Here is a 27,412-nt window from a genome sequence, read left to right on the forward strand (position 1 = left end):
CCTGCTTAGGTGTTTGCAATTACCTGGTAAGTAGTGAAGCAGCAGACTGTGTCAGAATCAGAAATACATTATGTATCCGGGGGAGGGAATATTCAGTCATTACAGAGCTCCTATAAACACAATGGAAAAAAGTCAAAATATTAATAGGAGTAAAATAAGATATAAATGCGAATAAGATGAAATAAAATAAAGATAAAATAAATAGAATCAAATCAAATAATACTAAAGTATAAACAAAAGCTCAGAATAGTTAGAATTATCTAATGAAGGAGATATCTCCAAGGGTGTTAAAGTGGCAGGGATATTGCACAGTTATTGTTAGTGATCAGAGGGAGGAGTTGTAGAGTCTGATGGCCACAGGCAGGAATGACTTCCTGCGGCGTTCTGTGGGGCATTTAGGGGGGATGAGTCTTGCACTGAATGCGGGGGACTGAGTGCTGTATCCGGTAGAAGATAAGTTTAGCCATCTACCACATGACTCCTCAAAGCCCTAGATAGACAGGACGGATGGACAGTAATAACCCGCATATATCTGGGGTTGTAAAGTGGGCTCCTCCCTTCACTGATGTTTAGTCAAGTTAGGCCCGAGACACCTCGGATTGGCATTATAGTTGGCTCCTGCGCCCCAGAGCAACTCCCACCGTCCATCCAATCCACTATCAGAACACCTCAATTTAACGACCCAACCCAGGAATAACAAGTTTGTACCTTCATCAGGGGGCTCTGGTTTGTTCACCTCGTTGGATTCACAGTTGAGAAGATTCAGGGTTCACCTTAAAGCAGGGAGTTATAGGATTAGGTTCATTATGAATTACTTGATGCTACTGATTTGGTAGTTAGCATCATTTATTTTATCTATTTGTTTATTTCAACGTGGACAGTGTACAGCCATTGAGCTGTACCAGAGTTAGCTATGAGCTCATTTACATCTGTAGTCCCTGGGCAGGAGACAGAGGCAATACCTCTGTTAAAAAACAACATTTGGCAGTACATCATGTGGGCTGCAAACATTATGATGTTCAACACAGTTCAATTAGCTCATGCAAAACCTCCCTCTGTGTCAATGTTAGATAAACACTGACAGTGCATGGTGAGCACTTTTTGTTTCGATATGAAAATTAGGTTAGCTCAATTATAAAACAAATATTCAGGCTCACATTGGATTGAGATGGGAGGTAACTGCAGAAAAGATATGTCAATGCTGGAATATTAAACTTAGTGAGTCATTTCAAACTTTTTAAAGTAGAACATCCTGGTTAGAATATGCTTCTGAATTGTGAAAACTGTAATGTCACTTTCTTTTTTAGACCTTTATTTTACCAGGTAAAAATTGAGGTTTTTCTAAAGGGAGGTTTTAAAGAAGTGCTTCCTGTAATGACCCGTCTGTGAGAAAAGAAGAACAACACACGGCGTGGTTTATGTGCATTAGCATTTTAATTGGACAAAGCAAGAAAACATTGATTACAGTAGCAGAGTCGTCTGTTCTCAGGGCTAACACCTTTCAAAACAAAAAGGTCTGAAAATGTCTGTAGGCACTGCCTAATTAAAAAGAGTATCTTGTCAGGTAAAAGAAACCAGCTCTATAAGGCAACAGTTACATTGTAGGCCTCCCCATTTCTCTGGCAAAAAGAGCAAGTGTAAAGGTTGAATCCACTCAGATTTTTTTATATAAAATACTGGCGTTTCAATACATATTTAAAAACCATCCGAAGTGTCAAACATTTCACCCTTTAACATTTGAACTGTGTTAAATTTTATTTATGTACTGTATGGCATTGCCATCTTATCCCTGCATGGAAGAATTGTGTGTTGCACTGTACCAGTGTCACATGTATAGTGCCACTCTGCTACGTACAATGTCGGAGTTAACTGTCGAGTTATCAAAACAAAAAAGAAAGCGAGCACCCACAGTTAACAGTAGCATTTTACTTACATTGTTTCAAATGAATGAATGGTTATTTACACGTGGCGAAAGGTTTTGAGGCTGTCTGAAAGATATGAAGGAGAAATGGAATGCAAAAAGGAAAAAGCTCTTGGTAGTCAAATTTTTCCAAGTACAAGAGAGGAAAAAACTGTGCAATATTTATCTGCCCTTACAGAGAAACAGCAGTGGCAATAATCCCTGCAATTGTATCTTAATCCAAGAGAAAATGATAATAAATCAGAATTCCATTCCTCAAATAATAACTAAGGTTCATAACTTAGCATGTCTCGAACTTGATCAGTTTCTTAAAAAAAATGACAGACCTCTCTGTGGCTGTGTGAGAGGAGAGATGTGAAAATGGAAGCAATGTGTAAAATCAGAAAAAAAAAAGTCCAAAAAGTTTCTCCTTTACAGTTTATACTCATTTACAGTTAACTTAAAAATGGTAAGAGCCCTGGTTCATGGCCAGTCTTGCCTACCACAGAAGGTGTAGATACCTGTGTGGGTCAAATTGCTCCTCCCTGGCTCCCATTACCTCAACCCCCCCATGAATTCCCATTTACAACTCCTATAGACGTCAACCTTCCCATTAGGTTTAACATCCCAGTAAAAGTCTTAGTCCTGCCACAAATGGAGGCGGTGTTACACAGCCCTGCAGGGCACAGTACAGCCAATAAGAGGCTGATGGTTGACAAATCTCCCACCCTGCCCACTTATCAGTGTGTGGGGTATCCTGCGGCTCCCATACCGGGCTGGTTGGCTAGCATACTCCCATTCAATCCCTGTGTAGGCTCCATAACCCCACCGTTACTGATGGCGCTCATGCCAGTCCACCCAGCACTGGCCGGTAAGTGACTGCAAAAAACGAGGTACAGAGAGAGAGAGAGAGAGAGAGAGAGAGAGGGGGAGAGACAGAAAGACAAAATGCCAGCAGGTTAGAAGAGACAAGGCGAAAGGGAGCAAAAGTGGGACGGTTTATATTAGAGCTACTAGAATCTGGACAGGCTAGAATGAAAACAAGAAAGCAAACAGAGTTATCAGAAGTGTTTAGGGTGAGGCAGGCTGGGCAAAATCAAGCTAGCAAAAATTAGGGGGGGAAACAGAGAGGAGGGCTCTTCAGAGGGGCCGAAGTTAAGTATCATTTGATTAAACATGGGTGGACAAGCAGACAAAGAGCATACAGGCTAAGAGCAGCAAGCTAAATATTCCTCTATACTCCTCTTCCAGCTGCTGAGAACTACTGACGCACAACAGTTGGAACCAGCCTACAGATAGAGAAGCCACACACGAGAAGACCACATCCATTTCTCTTTTAAATGTAGCCACTAAGTCTGACAGGAAAAAGTTCATTCTTCTCTGATTCAGTCGCGTGTCAGTAATGTAATGAAACTAGCTTCTAAAGGTCAGTGTAGAGACAAGGCGGCCTTTACAGGATAAAGTTTTATCTTTAAATTTCAAGTGAAAGAGGCCTTGCCTGTAGTCCTTAGGAATTGTGCAATCAGAAATCAAACACTGTTACTGCTTTCGTTAGCTGGCGCCTTCATAAAGAGCCTATTCATAAAGCTGTTCACCAAAGAACTTAAGACGGTCAACAACATATGGCCTCTTTTATTTTTCTTGGGTGCACAAAATGTCACTGCAAATAGTCTGTCTAACATTGAATAAAAACCTACAAATCATATTTCACATCTCCTTTTTGTTTTTACATCTATTGACTTTCTTACACAGATCAAATGTTCAGGATATGAAAAAAATAAGTCAACCTAATTACAAAGCAAATAATGTAAAACGCTATGACATGAATGCAGAGATGCATAAACAACTGAACAATCTTTAAGAACACAGTCCTTACAAGCAGTTAGCAATCTTACAACAAAGAGGGAACTGAATCCTGTATCAGGTAACTCTCCCAGCAGGTGGACAGTAAGTGAACCTTTGTTCTGAGCTGCTGCGTTTGTCTTCTTTGATCAATTAAGTCAATTATCTTAGCATTTATTTGAGTATGTTCTCCATCATTCATGTTTGGAAAAGAAACACTCTGTGCTGTTGGTTCATGACGCACTAGTCACTTAACCTTCTGTAAGATAGCAGGATGTGCTGGGCACAGCGCGAGACGTTGACACTTTTAAACATGATTAACATCAAAATTAAAGTTCAGATTGTTCTGGGTATGTGTGGGTGTGTCTGCTTATGTCTCAATCTTCTTGAGATGAACAAGGTGAGGGGGGCTGGCGAGGGGAGGAGGGAGGATGTGGGGGGTTGGGGGAAGGAGATCATGGCACCCTCCTGTGGCCAGAGCTGGCTCTCGCTGCCCCGGGTCTCGGGTGGTGCTGGAGTAGAAGGAGGCGGTGAGGTGGAGCCCTGTGCGCACCGTGCTACTTACTTGAAGCCCTGCTGGTTCCAGGCCTGGCCGTAAACACCGTAGGTGGGGACCTGCCACCCATTCGGGACATACTGGCTGATCTGGGGCCCATTGCCGTACCACTGGCCCCACTGGCCGTAGGGCTGGGCTGCAGGGAAGCTCATCTTGTTCTGCTGTAAGAGCAAAATCATAACTACAGTTAGATACAGAAGTTATGGTGTGTGGAGCTTTTTTAATCAAAGAGAATGTGATTTCACAATAAATACAAATTTACTAAAACACTCAAAGTCATAAACCTGAAAAACAGCCTGAATACAAGCAGCCTGACTGTTTGTTTATTTATATACAGTATAAATGTGTGTTTTATGAGGCATGTTATTTCCCTCAAATAGGGGAAAATGTCATATTTCTCAGCAATGTGCGGTCCACTTCCTGGGTCACGGTTCAAACAGTCTGATGTTTAAGTTATTCAGATTTGTGCTGTAAAGGAGAGCTCTGTCAAAAGCTAGGAGAGGCTGTTTGCTTTGTTAAGTAGATGGTGTCATTACCTGGGGAATAGGAACCTGCTGCATTGGGTTCATCATGTCCGGGGTCTCTTTACCCCAGTAGCATTTGACTATGTGGCCCTCTATTGAGGTGCCATTCACCGACACAATTGCATGGGCTGCTGACTCATGGGAGTTAAACCTGGACAAAACGAGAGGCAGAGAAAGAGAGAGAGAGATAGATAGAGAGAGGGGTCATGCTCAGCAACAGTCAGAATGTTTATATGATGTTCAAATATATAACTGGACTTTGTAATACATGTTAGTCCATTTGATATTGCAGTATGTCAAATTTCTCAAAATCAGACTAACATACACCTCAATCAGTCCCAAATAGGTCTAGGTATTTTGTACAAGCTCCACAGTTCAAACGCCAGGCTTGGACGCAGATGTTGAACAGCATATGCCTTTTGGATTTCACCAAGCTAAGCATCTCATCTGTATCAAAAGAAGACACCGAGTACGTACGAAAGGTAAAGAGCTGTAAAGCTGTCCATGTTTCCACTTTTCGTTATACATTATAATCTGTTTGCCATCTGCTAACCTGTCGGTTGATTTTTTTGGTATGTGACGTAGTATGTCCAAAAGGAACTTTCTGAAACGGGGCATATCGCCACCTACTGTCGCGGAGGAGGCCATGCTTTGTCAATAAATCAATTCCAACCCACAGCTTATACAAGGACAAGGAGATATGCAGAGTGACCACACACTACCTCTCAAAAATAATTCAGAAAGACTTTTAAAATAAATTCTACAGTGAAATCATCTGACAAGTTTTATCCAACTTAGTTCTGGAATTAAAACGTGGTCTTACAAGTCATTGAACTGTTCCTGTCAACAGAAACAAGAGACCAAGAACCAATGTGGATGAAGTCCATCCTGCACATCTAAAAAATAACTCATGATAGCATTTAGAATGAATATTTCTCTCATTTGAGGTCCTCAGAGTTCATTGAATTGCAAGTTCTCCCACCAGTCTTTTACTGATCAATCTCAGGAACAAAACTCTTAAAGAACTTCCACACACCTTACAAATGAATAGCCTTTGTCAGGGAAAACTCTGATCTCCATGATCTGTCCCGAATGGAGAGAAGGTCTGTCTCATCAGTTGCTCTGAAAGCAAAACAGAAAAGAAAGATCACATAATGTTATTACTGATTCATGGGAAAAAAACTGCATGACATTACATACTGACACATCCACAAAATGCTGTTTCTAACACCAGAGTGCTTTAGATTCAAGATTCAACTTTATAATCATTCTTTTATGTTTTCATCAAAATCAATTATTCCCCCTGAACCTAACTCCACATAAAAATGAATTGTCATGTGTTGTTTGAGTTGCCACAGCTTGGTATTGTTTAGGTCTACAAGCAGCATGTATATCGTCACTGACGCCTGGGATACACTATACACTTGAGCAGAGTGTGATGGCGTCCTTGCTGAACTGCTATGACTCACACTCACATTGCAGTGTCTACAAAGATCTTGTGTCAACTGCCCGTACCAGTCCTGACTTGCAACACCGAGGCCAGCTTTGATAATGGCCGTAATAAACAAATTCTTCCATTTCTTTTGATGTGCTGTGCTGCCTGAGCACAGAGCTGTGCCTGAACTGAGCTGCTCACACAGCCTGTGTGGCTGCTCTGAGCTGGAAACATGAGCAAGCAAAGAGTAATACACAGGGGTTAAAGATCATGTAAAGTGAATGTGTTAATATGAGCAGAAATAAACCTCAACAGGATGTTGCCGTCAGCTTGTCTGTATTTACTGCATCTCTCTAAACTCTGCTGATACTAACACTGACAGTGTCTTCATACGACTGATGGCCTCAATAGTATTAACGCTAGTATTCATTACCTGTAAGTCCTGTGCTGACTCCGCCACAGTACACAGTGCAGTTACTTGGACTGGACTGACTGACTACTTCATCAAAGGAGAGGTGCTTGGAGTTACCTGCCAGGAAAAGATGGAGAAACCGTTACTGTCGATACACGAATACTGTATCCTGAGTAAACAAGCTAAACATACATACGAGACAACACACTTTCATAGGTGGTCTTTGGGGCAGGGGGCTTTCTTGTGGCCCAGTTGGTTCGGATCTGTCTCCCTCCTAACCACTGCCCTCCCATCTGCTGGATGGCATTCTCTGCATCCTGGAAAGAAAGGAAAACTGGTTATTCCACTAGTTGGAGACCAATTCATTTTATATCTAAAACTTGGCACTTATGAAGCACAGCACACAGCAGTTTGTATTAAGAGGGCTAGAAAACTCTCATCCAATCTCAAAGCATATGTTTTGTAACAAGGAGTAGGTGTTTTTGAATGTGCTGTGTGGTTAAGGTGTTATCTTACCCATTTGTTGAAGAAAGACACAAAGCCATAGCCTTTAGATTTCCCTGTAGCCATATCTTTCACAACACGTGCATCTCTGTGAACAAACACACCAGCGACAGAGGTTAAAACATGGACCACAACGTGAGGCCTGGGACTACTACATTGAGTTCAAGAACAATGACTGAGTCTTCTTCAGAGACTCCAAACATACATTCTCCCTCTGCTCCCTCTGTGAATGCAACTACTGAGATTTCTACTTTTTTTAAGTGAGCATGAGGGAGGACGGGGAATACAATGCTTCACATTTAGTGTCTGCCGATCCTTCACCTCATTGTGAGTGTGTGAAGGTTATTTAAAAAGATGTATCTGATACGTCAGAGATATAGAATACTCACGATATCCTCCCAAATGGACCGAAGGCAGCTTTGACGTCTTCCGTTGTAATTTCTGGGCTAAGGTCTCCAACAAAGACATGAAAGTGATCTATGGGAGAGGGAGGGAGAGAGGCATTGTTTACGAATGTTTATGTGATCCAATAAACATTGTATGTCAAGCTTTAACACTTGAAAAGATTGTGACTCTTTTTAAAGAATGTATGTTTCCAACAGGTGAAAAAGACTAGAGGTGCAGTCTTGTTGAGCAAAAATCACTCCAGACACGTGGATTAGACTCAAAAACATGCAACAAACAAGCAACGAGAATCCTTCCAAGTACTTTGTGTCGACAAGCACTTTTACTTACTACTTGTGTCTTTTTTCTGGCTGGTTGGCGTTGTGGCCCAGTTGACTTTCACCTCCTGCAGAGAGGGAAGAGAAAGAAGAAGCCAGGTGGGGTATGTTTATATAATTCACATGGACCTTGGTAATCTCCTTTATACCAGAGCATAATCTAAAGGCTGACCTAGAGTACTTTTAAAGTATGTGAATTCAATTTAAATTCTACTGCCACTGGTTATCCTCAAATCTTAGGTAGCTTATTAAATCCTCAAAGCTCTATGAATTTTCATTTGATGCCAAAGTCATGAGGTGGGAGATTTTGCTCATTTTACATCAAACTACTTTCGGGCCCATTGGTCATTTGAATGTTGGGATTAAAGGGTAATGGTTTGCTAAAATCTTTGGGGAAACCTGACTTTAAACAGTTCTCCTAAGACTCTAGGAAGACTCTTTATCAGAACTCAGAGTTACATGATTCAGGGATATTAAAGAAATATTCAACATACACTAATTGGTTGATTTCCCCCTCTCATTCTCATTCTATTTCATTTATTCTAAAGGCCATTGGGTTACATATGTCTTACTGGAAACAGAGATGAGTTCCGTGCAGCAGTGACATGGTTAACCCAAGATCTGACCAGGACTCTAGCAGAAACAGCTTTCTTTGGTAAGTTAGAAATCACTAAGTGGTTCATATCGATGCTTAAAGTCTGCTTCCTTTATGTCTTAACAGGACCCACAACCCCAGTCCCCCCTCAGCCCGCCCATACCAACTCACCCAGTAGACACGATAGCTTACCTTACCCATTATTTTCCTTCCATTCATGGCTGCCAAAGAGGCAGCAGCATGCCTGTGGTCATAGAACTCCACAAAGCAGTATGGATCATTTCCAGCCGTCTGTCAGAAAGTACATAACACTGATAGTCAGTCCACAGTACAGGTAACAATTTAATATCTGCAGATGACCGAGTTACCAGGTGTTGTATGAAGGAAGAGGGAATTCAATACAAATGGCATGAGAGTAGAGATGCGACGTTCGCGAACGAGTCGGTCTTTTGAGCGGCTCTTTTACGTGAATGATGAGAGCGATTCGCAGTTGCGAGCCATTCATTTGGAAGACGTCGTCTGAGTTGTCACGCTGCCTTCACGTCAACAACTAATGCCACCTCTGAGTACCAGTTGTCCACAGCACGCTCCATGCACCTGAACGTGCCTATATATTCGCAGCTAACTAAGGGGAGGAGCTTAGTCAGCGCCGCCGACTGGAGGGAAGACATTTATTTAATTTATTTAAAATGTTACAGTAAAGTTGTTTTGCATGGAAGTTATCTGTAGCCTGCGTAGTTTTTATAGTGCCACAAAGTTTATTAGATGAGGGAAAATTCAAAATAGTGATCTCACTGTCAAAGCATGGGGATATGGCACCATCTTATGGAATGTTTACAATGCCAAATAAAATTCTAATCAATATTTCAGAATGATTCCCACCAATAGAGTATGTATATTGGTGGGATGTGTAAGTTTGAATAATTCTGATCCAAATCTCCTCTTATAACTGCTACCAGTGATTGTTTCCTTGATAAAAACCATAAACTGTATAAAATATGGACGTAGTATCTGTGACATCACCCATCTGTTTCTGAGGCGGCAGCCATATTGCTGCTGTCGAGCGATTGTGACGTAAATAGGCAGGATTTTAACCTCCTAGCCAACAGCTACAGTGTTCCTGCCTGTCAATCAAGTCAGCTGTGCCTCTCATTGGCGTTCACCCCCCGTACAGTGTGTGGCGAACGAGAAATGAGATATCCAGACTACACTCGTCTTTTGTACCCGGCTGTAAACATGTTTATTTCTGCTGTAAAGATTAGCTTTTTTGAATTGGTGTCTATGTGGTTTACAGTACTTCGGGAGCCAGCCCCAAGCGGATCCTCGAACTGCAGTTTTTAGCACTTCGGCATTGGACTCATATTTTCAGACTGGAGGTTGCCGCTTGATAAAAACGAGTTACCCCTGGTTGACTTCTAAAAAAATTTATAAATATAACAATGAGCCAAAGAGCCAGTCTTTTGAACGTCTCTTTGAAAGGAACGGCTACTCAAGATCCGGTTCCCTTCAAAGAGCCATAAATCCCATCTCTAGACCCGAGTCACCAGGTGCTGTTTGGAGGAAGAGGGAATTCTATGGTGGCCCTGAAGGACAAAATAAATGTACAAAAGATCGAACACTTTTACAAAGTTGGAGGCAAATTTACAAATGAAGGGACACTTTAAGCAATTTTGAAATAATTTAACATTTCATTTTTACAGAAAGGGAATGTACCAAATACCGGAAGTGATCCGGAAGTGATCGAGTGAGGGGTCATTTAGTTTGTTTTGATGGAGGGGAACCAAACAGAGATGAACATTGTGTACATATTAGGATATCCTCAGGTCTCAGAGAGAGTAGTCAGTCCTCAGCTGAAAAAGCATCATGTCTCCGGAAAAGCTCCGTCATATTTCCGCTAAACCTTCATCATATGTCAGAATTCAGACGAAACGGCCTCAGACCACATAGCCTCAGGCTAAACGGAGTCATGCTTAACATTAAAGCTATCCCAGCATTTGTAAAATTGTCTCCAGCTTTGTAAAAGTGTTTAATCTTTTGTAAATCTGTTTCCTTAAATATAAATTTGTTTTGGCCTTGGTAAAAGTGTTTTGCTGATGTCATTTTGTTTTATAAAATATACAAATGTTTTCCAAAATATAAATTTGTCTCCAACTTTGTTAAAGTGTTTCACCTTTTGTACATTTGTTTTGTCCTTCAGGGCCACCGTACAACTCAATACACATGGCATGGTGTGGGACAGGGACTTCCACAGGCAGGGCAGCAGTGTTGAATGCCATTTCGTAGAATGCAAATAAAATACACAAGATTGAAAATACTTACATCTACTATCATTTTACAGCTCTTGCATGGTCCTATCTGTGTAAAGACCTGTAGTATAAGGGGCTCGGTAACATCCCTGGAGAGATTCCCCACATACCTGCAGACAACATAAGAGATGAAGACATGAGCCTTTGTCAAACAGGAAGTAGCATGCAAACAAAGGCTAGGTAAAGGGGCTAGCTACAACCCACAACAAATCCTTATATTTACAAAAATAACACCTATAAGACAAAAATGTTAAAAGAAACTTTCTCAATTTTACAAAGAACACCCCAAACACTGGTTTCCCCCTCATGAGACTGTCCCAGGCCGGTTCTTCCAGCGTTGACGTGGCTTGTCTGCCAGCTAGCTTAAGATAACGCTAGCCGGTTCCATTGGGGCCTAGTGCTAACTATCCGTACTTTATAAAGAAAATTACTGTTCTGCTTAAGTTAGCGAAGACATTCGGACAAAACAAGACTCTTTCTATCGATTAAATCATGATTCAGGGTGGTTAACTTAGAAGAATTGACTGGGTATCTATGTTTGCATGTTCAGCTAATGATAGCTAGCGCCTCAGTTTCATTTTAAGGCTCCTTCCATTTATAGGACTGAATCAATGGTCGAAATTCAATCATATATTGCGATATTAACAAACATTGCTCTTGTGAAAGGAGTAATAATGTAAATGAAATGTCTATGTGTTGTAAAGTGTAAGGTTTTATCGTCTTTGAATGGAATAACAACGTGGAAACATTTAGGACGAGCAGTAGTTACACGGAGCCTGCCCATTCCAGGACATAGACGGGCCCCGCTGTTACTCACAAGGTTCTGGGTTGATCTTCCTCCATCATCAAGGTTTAGTGGTCGTGTCCTGAGAGGCCCTTTAATCCAATGACATACAAATAGTTGGTGCAAACGTGATGGTTCTATCTACTATTGAGTGATAAATCTCTGGCCGATCCTGCTCTCCCTTCTCTCTCACACACACACAGCAGACAGCCTCAGTCTGATGCAAACAATAGGAAGTTGAAGATGGCGGAGGAGCGGCGTCAGCAGCGTCAACCTGCGCGCTGAAATGAAGCCAAAATCAGGCGCTGCTCTCCCTCCCACACACTCACATGTGCACAGACATCTCTGGGAAATATGCGGCAAATTTACAGTATTTTTCAGGACTGTTAATATTTATTTTTATTTTGTAGATTACTTGCCATTTACTAGTCCAGGGGTTCTCAAACTTTTTTGGCTTGCGTACACCCTTAAAAAAAACAATTTCAGCAAAGTACCCCCTTGTACGACCGAGGAAAAAAAATCAAGAAATTACATGGGAAAATAACACGAATACATGAATGCATGTGGTTTTACAGTGTCATAATAACATTGAAATGAAAGATGACACACATTCTATGCTTCTGTAGTGCAATATTTTTCAGAAATAATTAAAGATTGAGACAGCTAGTACCTTTGATGGCCCAAGGAGCACACCGATTTATTTCTGTCAAACAAGAAGCATCAAGATGTATCACAGTTACAAGAATTAAAACATATTTCTTTTTTAGTGCATTTCTTTTCATCTCCTTATTCTGAGGCTAAAGTCCAGAATTTAGACTTTTTCTCAGAATTCTGTTTTTAATCTCAGAATTAGGACTTTTTCCTCAGAATAATATATATATATATATTAAATTGACCTTATTTTTTTTTTTCAATGGCCCTAATCCTAATCCATACATTGTAACACAAGTTCTGTACATAAAAACAACCTAAAATGGAAAGCAAAAAATAAGAAAAAGATCCCACCCCCAGCCCCGACCCCAAACCCAACCCACGATCCTAAAGTTAAGAACACAATATATTCAACAATAGTAATAAAAACAATAAAAAGAAAGAAAAAAAAAGAAAAAGAAGTTGCTGAACGAACTGAGGAAACACTGGAGGTAAAATAAGATGTTAAAACTCAACACAGGAAATTAAAATCACCAAAATAAAATACATTTCTAAGATAATAAAACACTGAAATATTAAACCATTAAAAGATAATCAGATGCTATACTTAAAATAGATAAATAAATAAGTACATCAGTAAATAAAGTATAGTAGAAGTGACTAAAATTTGAACTAGATAATAAATAAATAAAACTGTTCAGAGTATTTAACCTACCAGAGATATATTATATTTTGCTTGCAACGCAATTAATCTTTGTAGTCAATGCATTTTCTTCATTTGCAAGAGCCCGACCCAGTGTCCTATGTTAAAATTGATGCAAGCAGTGCAAAAACACGTGCGCCGCCCGGGAATCGAACCCGGGTCGCAAGAATGGGAATCTTGCATGATACCACTACACCAGCGGCGCCTGTTCCCACCGATGGATAAGTAACATTAAAAGATAAAATTCACCAGGGCTCGAGGGCTAGTGATTGTTCTTTGATAATTTCATACAGTTCTAAGCGCAGAATAATGTAGTAAAAGCCATAACTGTCTTACATTAAACAGTGACAGATGTGTTTTTAAATTATTTGTTATGTAGGTTTCGTGAAAACTGCTTCAGATCAATAAAGAGAGATGAGTAGAATAGTCTAACATTGGGCCACTTGTATTCTGCAATGTCACATTGCTCTCCCTTGTAACAGCAATTACCTTCCACGGTAATCACCTCCCACATCCTCCAGCAGGCCGCAGCAGTACTCCTTATGGCCGGAGGGTGGCAGTGTTGCTGCTTGTTCATGATGAAAAACGACGAAGAAGAAAAAAAAGTCAGGCCTCGCCGTTGCCACCGAAGAAGAACCGAAACTCGGAGGAATCATGGCTTCCCCTTCTGGCTGTGAACATTATGTACGCAGCTGCTTATTGAAAGTGAGTTAACTTTGTTTAAATGTATGATATGTATTCACAGTGCAAGTAAAAATGAGCCATGTCCCCTTTAATGTGATTTACCTCCACCTTGCTGTAGCGAGTAGTTCAATATTAGCTTCACTAGAATGACTCCCAGCCAGCTCAGCGTTTAAACATCATATTCTTTGAGATAATATTCCACCTTTTATGCCTTGTTGTGTTAGCTGTATGTCATGAGCACACCTTACTTTGACTCTTCCTAAACTTTAAGGATTTGAAGCAGCCACACTTACTTATTGGTTGAGGTTTAAGATTAACTTGTGATAATGATTGACTGATCATGTCCCTGTCTCATGTCTCTGTCTCTTGGCTCTGTGCTCTGCAGGCGCCTTGTTGTGGTAAACTGTATGTGTGTCGGCTGTGCCATGACGCAGAGGAGACGCACCAGATGGATCGGTTCAAAGTCAAAGAGGTGCAGTGTTCTGAGTGTCACACATTACAGCAGGTAAGAGAAGGAAACCCCTGCAGCTGATGAAGCTCAGCTACACTGTGAGCTGTCGCCAAATATCCTAAATGTCACTCTGTTCACTTCCGTGTTTATTCTGTATCTGTTGTGATTATCTCTCGTTTAGGCACAGCAAACCTGTCAACAGTGTAATGTGCAGTTTGGGGAGTATTACTGCGACATTTGCCACTTATTCGACAAGGATAAGAAACAGTACCACTGCCAGCCTTGTGGGATATGTCGGTGAGCAACAGTATTATTGATCCCTTCCATCATTTATTACACCATTATTTAAAAATGCTTTCTTATCATAGCCTTCATAAGGGATAACAGAAAAGTTAGATGCATTTCTTGGTGCTTCATCTACGGTGGCCCAGAAGTGCAAATCACAACGGCAATTCAGAAAACACTACAGCATTAACCAAACTGGAAGAAGTAGGTTCCCTCAGTCCAATCACTGACGAGTCATGCCCCCCGAGGGTACCTACTTCTTCCGGTCTGGTTAATGTCGTAGTGTTTTCTGATTGTCTGTAGTGTCTCTGATTTGCCGTTGTCTTTTCTGATTTGCTGTTGTCTTTTCTGATTTGCTGTTGTCTTTTCTGATTTGCCATTGTGATTAGCACTTCAGGGCCACCGTATTCATCTTATAGTTATTAATGTTGCAATATAAGGATAAGTAAAATACATATCCTGTTAATGCACAGCATACACACACTGAAAATCCGCTGATGAAACTATGGATTTTGCTTCAGTAGTTTTGAAGTTACATTAAGTGCCAGCATGATGACTGTTTCTATTGGTCTATCAGTGACACTGTGTTGTTTTCTCGTCCCGCAGGATTGGGCCCAGAGAGAAGTATTTCCACTGTGAGAAGTGCAATCTTTGTTTAGCTCAGAATCTGCGGGGAAATCACAAGGTGATTATCGCCTATATATATATATATATATATATATATACATATACATGTTATATGGTATATGTTATATGGTTCATTAGTAAACCGCATCCTCACTGCTGACATCTCTTCTTAAATGTTTCAGTGTGTTGAAAATGTTTCAAGGCAGAATTGTCCCGTGTGTATGGAGGTAATAACATATTTATTACATTATCACAAGATTACCTGTCATTTATTACTCGTTCCTTCCCTATATGACTTTATGTATGACTTTTTTTTCTGCTTGCAGGATATTCATACATCCAGAATTATGGCTCATGTTCTTCCATGTGGCCATCTTTTACACAAGTAGGACTCATTATTCTCAAAATACTCCAGATTGATTAATGCACATTTTACTGTTTGAATGTATCCTACATTTGATTTGCACAACAGGAAAACAAAACACGAATCTAGGCTATTGACCAGATGGTTTCATGTATTGATTTTCAGCACATATTATTGTTGTGATGTAATCAAAGTTGTTATGCATGTAGTATAGAAATACCTATATCTCTTTTTAAAAGAGAAAGATAATTAAAGCAGTGTTTCTATTATGATGAAGACTTCAGATCAAATTGAAATATATTTGAATGTTTTTTATGGTTTGCCACCATAGCATTTTAAGTAATCATAATGCAAGCTTCATTATGACATTAGACTAACAATGTAAATGTCTATGTTCCCTACAGGACCTGCTTCGATGACATGGTCAGAACAGGGTATGTCTGATAAATTATTTTATTGTTAAATATTGAGATTTTTGTAAAAAGCGGTAGGGCATTGCACAAACTGAGGTTCCTCTGATATGTTATTCTCCTTGAGATAGATATCTTGCCATGTACAAGAGAAACCAAGTTTTCTCAAACCCCTATCACAGAATGTTCCCTGACATGGTCCATGTGGGTTGCATGTGTGACCACAAATGGCTGTATCTGTTAACCCTGGTTTAAGCTGACTGAACCATCTGTGTCGCATACACACCCAGAGTAAAGTCAGGGGAGTCGATTCATAAATGTAAGTGGGAGAGATGGCGACATTTTGAGTTGAGTCTTGCTACTTTATATTATGGTAAATGGACTTGTACTTATATATCTATTTTCTTGTCTTTCTGACCACTCAAAGCACTTTTAGGCTACTCGTCACATTCACCCATTTACACCACATTCACTCACTGACAGCAGGGGCAGCTATAGTAAGGGACCATCGGTGTTAGCAGGGTTCCCACGCGTCCTGGAAAACCTGGAAAACCGGGAAAACAGTTGACCAGTTTTCCAGTACTGGAAAACACCTGGAAAATGGGAGAAAAAGTCAAATGTCCTGGAAAATCACATGTAGTCCTGGAAAATGATTCCAACATGGCTGCGTGCGACCTGACCCTATTAAAAAAACACATCCCCATTCATTGAAAGTTGAGTGCACGCTGCGCTGGAAAAGACAGCGACACTGCGTAACTTTTATCACATCTTTTCTCCTTCACTTCATAATCATGCATTCACAGAAAACGGGGGTATATTGTTTATGTTTTATGGTACATTAACCTTGTAGAGTGCTCTTTTGATTCAAAGAGTCTTATATTTAAGTTATAGTGTGACCAGTGGAGTCGGGCAGAGAGCTTGGGGGTCTGTGCCTCACAACTTTCTCTGCAGGCTGAGAGCTCAGTTACCGTACTCTAGCTCAGTTGTTCTCAAAGTGGGGTCCTGGGACCCCTTGGGGTCCGTGAACCATAGCGTGGGGGTCCGTGAAATAATTTGAATACATTTCTAATAAATTATAAAATTGTGCTGTGTCATTAAAAACAGCATATACACCATTGTTATGATACCATTTGGTGACTTGAAGGGATATGTGAGTCTTGCCACTTTAAATTTTCTGAAAGCGTTTAAGATCAATTACTTAAAAAGTATAAATGCTGTCATGTTGAGTCCACAAGGAATGAAATGACCCTCTGTTTTAAAGTATACAAGTGGTATTTACTTGATTCAAATTGAAGTGTTATCAGTTTATCACTATGGTACAGGTCTGAAGTATTTACAGTTATACGTTTTACAATACAAATAGTTCCAAGGGCAACTAAGAGTGCAAATGGTAGTAAGCATGTGCTTTAGTGATGGGAAGTTCTTTTCAGAGAGCCGGCTCTTTCGACTCACGAACAGCTCTTAATTTAGGATCTTTTGTAGCCGTATATTTTACCTTAACTTTGCAAAAATAATGGTTTGTGTTGAAAACCCTTTTACATACTGTGTTCTTATGAGAAGCCTTATAATTGACCAATTTTGTGCATTTATTCTGTTACAAAACAATTCTTACCCTGATCCTAGGGTTAGGGTTAAGATTAGGGTTAGGGTTAGGGTTGTGATTAGGGTTAAGGTTAGGGTTGTGATTAGGGTTAAGGTTAGGGTTGTGATTAGGGTTAAGGTTAGGGTTGTGATTAGGGTTGAGGTTAGGGTTGTGATTAGGGTTAAGGTTAGGGTTGTGATTAGGGTTGAGGTTAGGGTTGTGATTAGGGTTAAGGTTAGGGTTGTGATTAGGGTTAAGGTTAGGGTTGTGATTAGGGTTAGGGTTGTGATTAGGGTTAAGGTTAGGGTTGTGATTAGGGTTAGGGTTAGGGTTGTGATTAGGGTTAGGGTTAGGGTTGGGGTTAGGGTTAGGGTTGTGATTAGGGTTAGGGTTGTGGTTAGGGTTAGGGTTAGGGTTGTGATTAGGGTTAGGGTTGTGGTTAGGGTTAAGGTTAGGGTTGTGATTAGGGTTAGGGTTAGGGTTGTGATTAGGGTTAGGGTTGTGATTAGGGTTAGGGTTGTGATTAGGGTTAAGGTTAGGGTTGTGATTAGGGTTAGGGTTAGGGTTGGGGTTAGGGTTAGGGTTGTGATTAGGGTTAGGGTTGTGATTAGGGTTAGGGTTGTGGTTAGGGTTAGGGTTAGGGTTAGGGTTGTGATTAGGGTTAGGGTTGTGGTTAGGGTTAGGGTTGTGATTAGGGTTAGGGTTAGGGTTGTGATTAGGGTTAGGGTTGTGATTAGGGTTAGGGTTGTGGTTAGGGTTAGGGTTGTGATTAGGGTTAGGGTTGTGATTAGGGTTAGGGTTGTGATTAGGGTTAGGGTTGTGATTAGGGTTGGGGTTGTGATTAAGGTTAGGATTAGGATTAGGGTTAGGGTTAAGATTAGGGTTAGGGTTAGGTCTATGGTTGTGATTACGGTTAGGGTTAGGATTAGGTTTAGGGACAGGATTAGGGTTATGATTAGGGTATAGGTTAGGGTTAGGGTAACGGTTGTGATTAGGATTAAGGTTAGGATTAGGGTTATGGTTAGGATTAGGGTTAGGATTAGGGTTAGGGTTAGAACCAGAACTAAACTTAAACAAACAGAACCAGAACCAAACTCATGCAAACAGAACCAGAACCAAACCCAAGCAAACCCAACCAGACCCGTAGCAGAACCGAACCAGAACCGTACCAGAACTCAACCAGAACCGAACCAAAACCGAACCAGAACCATACCAGAACCATACCAGAACCGTACCAGAACCATACTAGAACCGAACCAGAGCCGGACCAGAATCAAACTGGAAACGAACTCAAGCAAACAGAACTGGATCCAAACTCATGCAAACAGAACCAGAACCAAACTCAAGCAAACAGAACCAGAACCAAACCCAACCAGACCCGAACCAGAACCACACCAGACCCGTAGCAGAACCGAACCAGAACCGTACCAGAACTGAACCAGAACCGAAACAGAACCATACCAGAACCGAACCAGAACCATACCAGAACCATACCAGAACCAGAACCTTACCAGAACCGAACCAGAACCGGACCAGAACCGAACCAGAACCGAACTCAAGCAAACAGAACCGGATCCAAACTAATGCAAACAGAACCAGCACCAAAATCATGCAAACAGAACCAGAACCAAACCCAACCAGACCCGAACCAGACCCGAACCAGATCCATACCAGAACCGTAGCAGAACCGAACCAAATCCGTACCAGGACTGAACCAGAACCGAACCAGAACCATACCAGAACCGTACCAGAACCGGACCAGAGAATTTGCCGTGGCCTTCAAGAAGACTCTCTCTGAAGGAACAGATGTATCCACGATACACAGCCTCCCCTCCATCACCTGTACCCTATATCCTCACGTGATCGGCCGCATGGCCGCCATGCTGACCAATCAAAACAAAGTTCTGCTGTGAGCAGAGCTGGGGCTGAGCATCTGTGTTACAATTATGAGGGGGTCCTTGGACATTTTTCTCACCTGTAAGGGAACTTTGAGAACTTTGAGAACCCCTGCTTTAGCTAGTAGGAGTACGAACTCCCGATAGTGAAAACAAACGGAACAAAAAGAGCGACACAGCTGAACAGAAACTCCACGTTGTAGACATCGCTGATCATAACAGATATCGCCATGCAGGAAGAAAGTTTACATTTTTTTAAATATCTGAGAGATTTTCAAATACAGAGTGCGTCTTTACACCGGTGCGATTTTTTCAGAGTTTACGGTAACTCAAATAAAAAATCGTGACATTTGCTTTGTTTTATATCGAACACTTAGCAGGATGAATATCATGACTAAGCAGGTATATTTTGAGTCTGAGCTGAGTTGAGAAACATTTGTGGCCATTTTTGTCATTCAGTTCTATTTAGGTCATTAAAGCACTGATCCTCTGATCATTATTATTATTTAATTATTTCAGAAAGGCAGCTTCCTGATTCCTTTGATGGCTCTTTTGTTTTTTTCTTAGCTCATTTTATATTTTTTGAGAAAAGAGAAAGCTGAGATGAGAGTTGCCCATCATTGTTACTTGGTTGCACTAATAAAGTGAAGTGCTGTACATCTGTGGTTGCATTATTCTATTATCAATTTGCCATCATTTTTAAGTATGTAAGAGATGATTTCATCGATAGCCATAGACTTTCAATGTAGACTTCCACTGAGAGGAACATATTAGACTATTTAGGAACTAAATTTAGACTGTCATACCAGCTTGATCATCACTGAAAATGTCCTGGAAATGTCCTGAAAAATGATCTCTGGAAAAGAGTGGGAACCCTGGTTAGATAATCGCATTCATACACACTCACATACCTCTGACCACCGCTCACTGGGAACAATTTAGGGTTCAGTATCTTGCTCATGGACACTTCGGCATGTGACTTCAGAGCCGCCCAGCTTCTGATTGAGAAACGACCGACTTTACCACTGAGACACCGCTGACCTATTATGCAATGCTCACTTCAGTTGTGAGCATCATGTTCTCTTCTTCTGACTTTGTATTCCCCTCCTGTTGGTATTTATTATTAGTTTCGAGAATAGATCTGACATTACCTGCTGTGTGGGACCAAGCAGCAACCTCGGGTTTAAACTATGAAGCCAATTCAGAAGTGTTATAAACTGCAATACATGGAGAATCCGCTTGAGGCTGGCTGCAGAAACACCGGAAACCACATAGACATGAATTGGAAAAAGGCGATCTTTGCAGCATCAATAAACATGTTTACAGCCTGGTTCAAAAAACGGCTTGGCCCTACTAAGCTAATCCCTCTATCGTCACACACTGTACGGGGGGTGAATTTTTTTCTAACACGACGGTTCAGAAGATATTAAGATTACGAGTTTCTGCCCAAATAAGGACATGACTGACTTGACTCACTGACGGGAACACATAGCTTTTGGCTAGGAGGCTCAAACTCCGCCTCTTTAAGCCACACTATGCCTGGTTGAGTTCCGCATTTCCAATATGGCTGCCGCCGCCAACTAGCTTCAAAACAGCGCTCAGGAACAGATGGGTGACGTCATGGATACTATGTCCATATTTTATACAGTCTATGACACGTGAAAGGCAGGACTGGAAAATGTCAGGACCTGTTTGTTCTGAAATAGTCTGAAACTTGTCAGAGGTTCATCCATGGAGGGGTTTAATACAGTTTTTACAAATATATGACTGAACATGAACATATTCATATCAATGGTAATGACTGAGCATGTGTAAAATGAGACATCAGAGTGATTCAGTCCAAAGTGGTACTTATGCAATTGTTCTGAATGTGGCTTTTCACTGAATGTAATTGTTCCTCATTTGTTTTAGCGCATATCGCTGCCCGCTGTGTATGCACTCTGCATGGAACATGGAGGATCACTGGGATCAGATAGATAAAGAGATTTCCCAGTCCCCGATGCCCACTGAATACCAGGGTGCTACTGTCAAAGTAAGAAGTCAATAAAACAAAACACAAATGTATTAGTTCAGATAAAGAGTGGATTGAATTTCTGTTTCATCACAACCTTGCTTCTTTGACAAAGCATGCAAGATTTTTGTATTTCAATCCAGTGTAAACAGTTCTTTTATAATATAATACATAAGCATATTGGTGACTATTGTGAGACAACGATGTGAAATCTTTAAATGTAATCCATGAATTCTGTTTTCCCTCGCTATAGATAATATGTAATGACTGCCAAGCCCACTGCACGGTGCCTTTCCACGTGCTGGGGATGAAGTGTGGTGGCTGCGGCTCGTATAACACAGCCCAGGATGGAGGACTTATCCAGCAGCCTCAACAAGAGCAGCCAGAACAGCAAGATGCTGAGAACGAGGCAGAAGCAGAAACAGACACAGAGCCAGATCAGCAAGATCAACCGCAGCCGACCACGCCACATTAGATTTACAGCCAATCACAATGCATGATATTTTTACGTGAAGCATTCGTCTGGGGAGCTTACACATAATAGGTTGCATTGAGTTTGAGAATAGACTGTGCTTGATTTCCTCAGTTGTACATATTACAAAAAATGTCATTTATTTTCGGTAGCTGCTCATCCTCTTCAGAGCTGGAACTTATTTCAGTGTTCAGCCGGGGAGATGAAGAACAATTCAGAACTGTTCCTAGTGTTCTACAGGACTAACACATGTTTACACATTTACAACAACAAGAGTACTCAAAGTCTTAGTCCACCTAGCTACTCAAGAGAGTCTGGCTGGGGGGGTGGCAGTCTAACAACTGTATGGCACCATGACAAGAAATGACAGGGTTCTCCGCTCTAGTGAAGGAGGTCGTTCAGGATCAGTTTGCGGGCTGGCACCATACATCTCATAACCGTCAAAGTTCTCTCTGGAAGACATTCTTTAAACAAGAGTCAAATATACGGTACTGTACCTGCACTCTCCTCAACTAGGTTTGAAAATGTGTTTGATACAAATAGAAACTTCACTCTGTATACTTTTCTTTTGGTATGGTTGTTCTAGTACAGCTGGGACACAAGACCCTGGCTCCCATCACCATCTGCATTTTCGTGTTTTTGTTACTCGCAGGTTTAAAGTCTGGGTTCCTTTTCAATGACAGTAATACATCTCCCAATAAAAACAATAATTTGTCAAAAAAACGTGAATCCTCTGTCTTTTTAAGCCATGATTGAGTAAGAAATAAAACCACTGTTCAAATCACATTTTTATTTCCAGCTGCTCATTGTTCACGTTTGAGTCATCACAGAGCAAGACAGTTACAGTTTTACAAGAGTACAAATGTTTCCACTGTGTCATATAGCAGTCATCACACATGCACAATTTGACCAACAAAATAAACATTATAAAGGAGAAGTGAAAATAAAACACAAGTGTAGTCAGGATATTTCACTTTGATATGGTGATGTAACAAAACAACATGAGAGTATGATTTACACCAACAATACAGACCAAACTGTTTAGTCGTCGGTCTCACATGTTGTCTCCTCTCACTGGCTCGGGCTCAGAAGTGGCAAACTGCACGGTGAAGCAAACAGGCACAGCAGTCACACCGGTCCCCTTGATGGGGACTGACACTGGTGGGGACGTGGAGAACGGTTGAGGAGACGGGTTGATGTGTGGAGAAAAGAAGGCTGTGGCATCCGGGGTGAGTCCTTGATATGTGGTGGTGGTGGTGACTTGCGGCTGGTTTGTACCATGAGTTTCTGTAAGCCCTGTGTTGAGGGAGACCTCTGAATCTTTTTGAACATGCGTGTCAACGATGGTAGAGTCCAGTACAGGGTCAGTGCTGGGCATGTTCTGGAATATGAGTGTGCCTGCAGTGGTCTGTGAGACCTCATCCTGCATGGGCTGTGGAGTGCCTGTGTCAGTGGAGGTTTGTGGGTCCATGAGGTCTGGCAGGGCTGAAGCATTGAGCTCGGCTGGAGAAGGGCTTGCGTCTATAGCGGGGAGCATGTCTACAGTACCCGGAGACTCGGTCTCCTCTATGGAAATGGCTGCAGTTTGCTCTTCAGATGCTGACTGGAGGGCCCCCCCTCGCTGCTGCACATGGATGGTTGCCTCCTCTGATGAATTTGTCTCAGATGACTCATTGGATGAATCCTCTGCTTCACTGACCTGTTCTCATGAGAAGGAATATTGTTAACATTTTATACCCACACATTCATAGACGTGTTGGTAAAAGCAGAGTAGGGCTACTCACAGGTTTAGACAACACGACAGTCAACATGAAGGCAGCACAAAGTGTGATCCTCAGGAAAGCCATTGCTTTGTTTCTTTTGATTTCTGGAAACAAATAAACTGCAATGAACATCTTGCTGTTGATAAATTGACTTTTGGAAGTATTAGAGACACAAAAATACATATGAACTCAGCTGATTATTTAAAAAGCAACCTGTGAAAGAACAATGTTTCCTTTTTTATAAACAATTTTTATCTGAAACAGTAAACATTGTACATTTGCCATATGAAAATTCAAACGAACGTCTAATCTGCATCACATTTTGCGATGGTTTCATTCCATTTTCAAGACATAGAGACTAATTAGTTGACATTTTATCATCAGATTAAGTTATTCCAACTAATCTGGTATTACAATTTTAATCCAGACATTTTTTTTAAGATAGTTAAAATCAGCTCTGACTCAAGCAGCTGTCACAATTAAGTTACTTACACATCAGTAAACTAGTTTTAAAATTCACACATAAGACTATTTCTTATTTCATACACAAAGTACGTTATTGCTGAAGGCTTACTACCTTTTAGTTTTCTTTGGAACATTTCAAATCCAGGACTTCAACATTTAATGAAAAATCTGGTGTAGCTATTTAAGATCTGATAATAAGCAAGTCCAATCTACTTTTTCTCATACTCCAAAATCTAATAGTATCTATTAAAAAAGTGAGGACATCACTTACAATGACTTCCATGAAAATGACCTGCACAAAGTATCCAAGTTAAAAAAGCAGAGTATTTAAGCTGTAGTTTTGGGATACTGTAGAATGACTTACTTTGACTGATCTTGATTTTATCCCGACACAGAAGGAGAAGCTGCCAACCAACACTCTCAGATGCCTCAACTGTGACAAAAGCAACACAATGAATCCTCCTGTTCCTCGTAGTCTTGCTCAGGACATCTTTTTATACAGCAGTCGATAGGTGTGAGTACAATGAACAGCAATTCATCATCTGGTTCATGATCTCATGTCATTTTTCACTTAAGCCATGACTCTTGAACAATCCAAACTAAATCACTGAGCACCCCAGACACACTGAAATTAGAGAGTGCTGAAATAACTTAAGAGATAATGATAGAATATGTTCACCCAAAGTGCCTATTCATAAGTAGAGTAAACATGTGTTTTGTGGTTTGGGTGCAAACAATAGGAACGCTCTGGTTTACACTTTGAGTACACTCTTTTGAATTCTTAGTAATGATTCATCAAACTTTTTTCACTGACATGTAACAAAAGATACAGAACCCCGAGAAAATGTTTCTTTTGTTTGTTGATTTCTAATATTTTGAACGTGACATGATTGCATTTCAAAAGCTTTTCTATCCAGCTATCAATAAGCCATGTCGTCTGTCAGATGATCTGTTGGAGAGACAGATTTTGACTTCAATGAAAACATATTAACCCTCCCAGAATTCACACCAACTACTTGACTCCTGTATCTTTCATTTTTACAATTAGCAGGATAGCAAACTCTGAAAAAGTTTAAAGTTTTTGAAAATTCAACTTCAAATGTGTTGTCATTACAACCCTCTCCAACTAAGGACTTCACAACATGCATGATTTGTTTTAACCAGACATTAAGGCAGCAGCTTTTACCATAACTTATTACATAACTTTTTTACTGATCTTCCAGTTGTGTAAGATGCTTGATTGTGATTGGTCAAAACCCCATTGACAACGGTTATTAACTTTCACTAACATGACCAACACCAGAGACAAACTCATCACACGTCATATCAAATCAATCTGCGGAAAAGAGTTCCAGCACATTTTTCTTCTGCTTATTGACACTATAGACCGTAAGTTGAGGTAAAACCGTAAGTTTCCATTAGTATCATATTGGTGACATCAGGGGACTGTCAGAAGAGAGTACCATCACCTCAGGAACCCTTCTGTAGGAACATTTTATTTATCTGGCACATAAACGTGTACTGCCAGCTGGACTATGAATGCTTTCAACTGATGATTCACATCACTCCATAACATCTTTGTCACAATAATTCAAATTAAGGAAATGCAGCCAGTAAGAACGTTTTTCTTCACCACTTGTTTTAAAAGTATGTTAAAGGGTTTGTTGTTTGAAACTCCATTTATGTTTAATAAAATATCACAAAGCAAACTAATGTTTGGACATCTTTCTGATAAAATATAGATTGTTAAAAGTGAACAGACTGTACAACAATGTTTATACGCTGAACACATGGAGACTGACTTGGACTACAGAAGAGGATTAGGGCCCATAGACTGTATAAAATATGGACGTAGTATCTGTGAATTCACCCATCTGTTTCTGAAGCACTGTTTTGAGGCCAATCGTCGGCGGGAGCCATATTGCTGCTGTCGAGGGATTGTGACGTAAAGTGGCGGGCTTTGAGCCTCCTAGCCAACAGCTACAGTGTTCCCACCTGACAATCAAGTCAGCTGTGCCTCTCATTGGAAGACTCGTAATCTCAATATCTTCGAAATTGCCGCATTAGAAAAAAATTCACCCCCCCGTATAATGTGTGCCGATCGAGGAATGAGCTATCCAGACTACACTCGTCTTTTGTACCAGGCTGTAAACATGTTTATTTCTGCTGTAAAGATCGGCTTCTTTGAATTGGTGTGTATGTGGTTTCTGGTACTTCTGAAGTAAGCCTCAAGCAGATCCTCAATGAACTGCAGTTTTTAGCACTTCTGCAGTGGACTCATTTTTTTAGACTGGAGGTTGCTGCTCAATTGGTGAACAATGTGGCTACAAGGTTAGTTTCGGTTAGAATGCTAATTCGGCAAGCTAAACAACGTAATTACTTTTCTATTGAATCGTGTCCAACAATATTAGCAACGAGCAGAGCCGGTGAGAGAAACATTAAGTTACTGATCTCTAAGAAGAAACTTAAACCATGAGCGGTGATGATGGTAGCAGCAGGGCTCAAAGTTGCCTTGTTTATTTATTTATTTTTTTACTTTTTATTTACTTTTTTTTTTACTTTTATTAGATAGGACAGCTGAAGAGAGACAGGAAACGTGGGGAGTAGAGAACAAGGGTGAAGACATGCAGGGAATGGTCGTGGCCGGGAGTCAAACAAGCAATCTCTGCCATGAGGACTAAAGCCTCTGTATGTGGGGCGATTAGACCTGCCTCGTTTATTATCAAAGGTGTGTGAACCACAGAGCTCCATGGAACGCTAACTGACGTGGAATCATTGGGACTATTTTTTAAAAACTGTATACATAAATCATTTTAAAGCAATAAAGTTATCTTTTAATCAATGTTTGTAACAACGTGTTTGTATCTTAAGTTAGTAGCTGGGTAATAAGCAGGATAAATCCCTGACGCGAAGAGGTTTTGTTTTACCCTGCCGGAATTCTATTTCCCATAGCTACCTGCTAACCATACATTATCCCTTACTTCCTTTTGTTTGTTTGATCCACTGTGAATGTTACTCTTGGGATCATTACTCTTGTTGTCATACTAATACGTCATGTAGCACTACAACACCTGGGTGACAGTGGATTGAGACAGCATCAGCAGGAATGATGAGTCAACCTGCTTGGCACAGTTCAAACCATCCTTCGCCAGAACAAGGCCAGAGGGACACTTGCACACAGCCTTGGGTCCCGGGCTCAACACACACGTGGGAACACCGAACCTTCTCACAGGGGCTCTCAGTGTACATCTGAAGCAATGGGTGGACTACCATGTCAGATTTGTTTCAGAATGTTAAATGCGTAATAAATCAAATGAATTATGAATGAAAAATGTTCATCCAAAAAGAAATCAGCTGTAAAATAAATATATTGATGTGCAGAGTATTTTTCCTGAAATTCAGAGAAGATGACATAAAGCAGAGTTAAAAGGTTATTTTCATTTAGCTAAACTTGGCTGCATTCCACCAT

At 40.7% G+C, this 27,412-nt stretch overlaps 3 protein-coding genes and 1 non-coding gene across 4 annotated transcripts; 1 reads left to right on the forward strand and 3 right to left on the reverse strand.

The window, feature by feature from the left end:
- Positions 1–1,415: 1,415 nt before the first annotated feature.
- Positions 1,416–11,896, reverse strand: LOC117819167 (nucleolysin TIA-1-like). The gene is given in 13 exon segments (XM_034692409.1): positions 1,416–2,779; positions 4,308–4,459; positions 4,835–4,973; positions 5,859–5,911; positions 5,913–5,944; positions 6,691–6,786; positions 6,878–6,986; positions 7,186–7,261; positions 7,563–7,650; positions 7,909–7,963; positions 8,683–8,781; positions 10,810–10,906; positions 11,614–11,896. Coding segments are annotated over 13 exon segments (1,164 nt in total). The 5' UTR covers positions 11,643–11,896; the 3' UTR covers positions 1,416–2,640.
- A 1,172-nt stretch (positions 11,897–13,068) lies between these two features.
- On the reverse strand, positions 13,069–13,139 carry trnag-ccc. The gene has a single exon. It is a non-coding gene; the product is annotated as a tRNA-Gly (tRNA).
- A 364-nt stretch (positions 13,140–13,503) lies between these two features.
- rchy1 (ring finger and CHY zinc finger domain containing 1) lies at positions 13,504–22,438 on the forward strand. Its single transcript, XM_034692410.1, has 9 exons — positions 13,504–13,639; positions 14,004–14,123; positions 14,251–14,366; positions 14,961–15,039; positions 15,164–15,208; positions 15,308–15,366; positions 15,750–15,779; positions 21,144–21,264; positions 21,497–22,438. Exons 1-9 carry the CDS (start codon positions 13,589–13,591, stop codon positions 21,716–21,718), a joined length of 843 nt encoding a protein of 280 aa, XP_034548301.1. The 5' UTR covers positions 13,504–13,588; the 3' UTR covers positions 21,719–22,438.
- Positions 22,439–22,490: 52 nt separating this feature from the next.
- On the reverse strand, positions 22,491–24,420 carry LOC117819169 (mucin-2-like). The gene is made up of 3 exons (XM_034692411.1): positions 24,308–24,420; positions 23,500–23,582; positions 22,491–23,414 (listed from the first exon to the last, which is right to left on the reverse strand). The coding sequence occupies exons 2-3, from the start codon at positions 23,560–23,562 to the stop codon at positions 22,770–22,772; spliced, it is 708 nt and encodes a 235-aa protein (XP_034548302.1). The 5' UTR covers positions 23,563–23,582; positions 24,308–24,420; the 3' UTR covers positions 22,491–22,769.
- Between the last annotated feature and the right edge of the window lie 2,992 nt (positions 24,421–27,412).

This window comes from Notolabrus celidotus, chromosome 9, assembly GCF_009762535.1.
Source record: "Notolabrus celidotus isolate fNotCel1 chromosome 9, fNotCel1.pri, whole genome shotgun sequence".
NCBI classification, from domain to species: domain Eukaryota; kingdom Metazoa; phylum Chordata; class Actinopteri; order Labriformes; family Labridae; genus Notolabrus; species Notolabrus celidotus.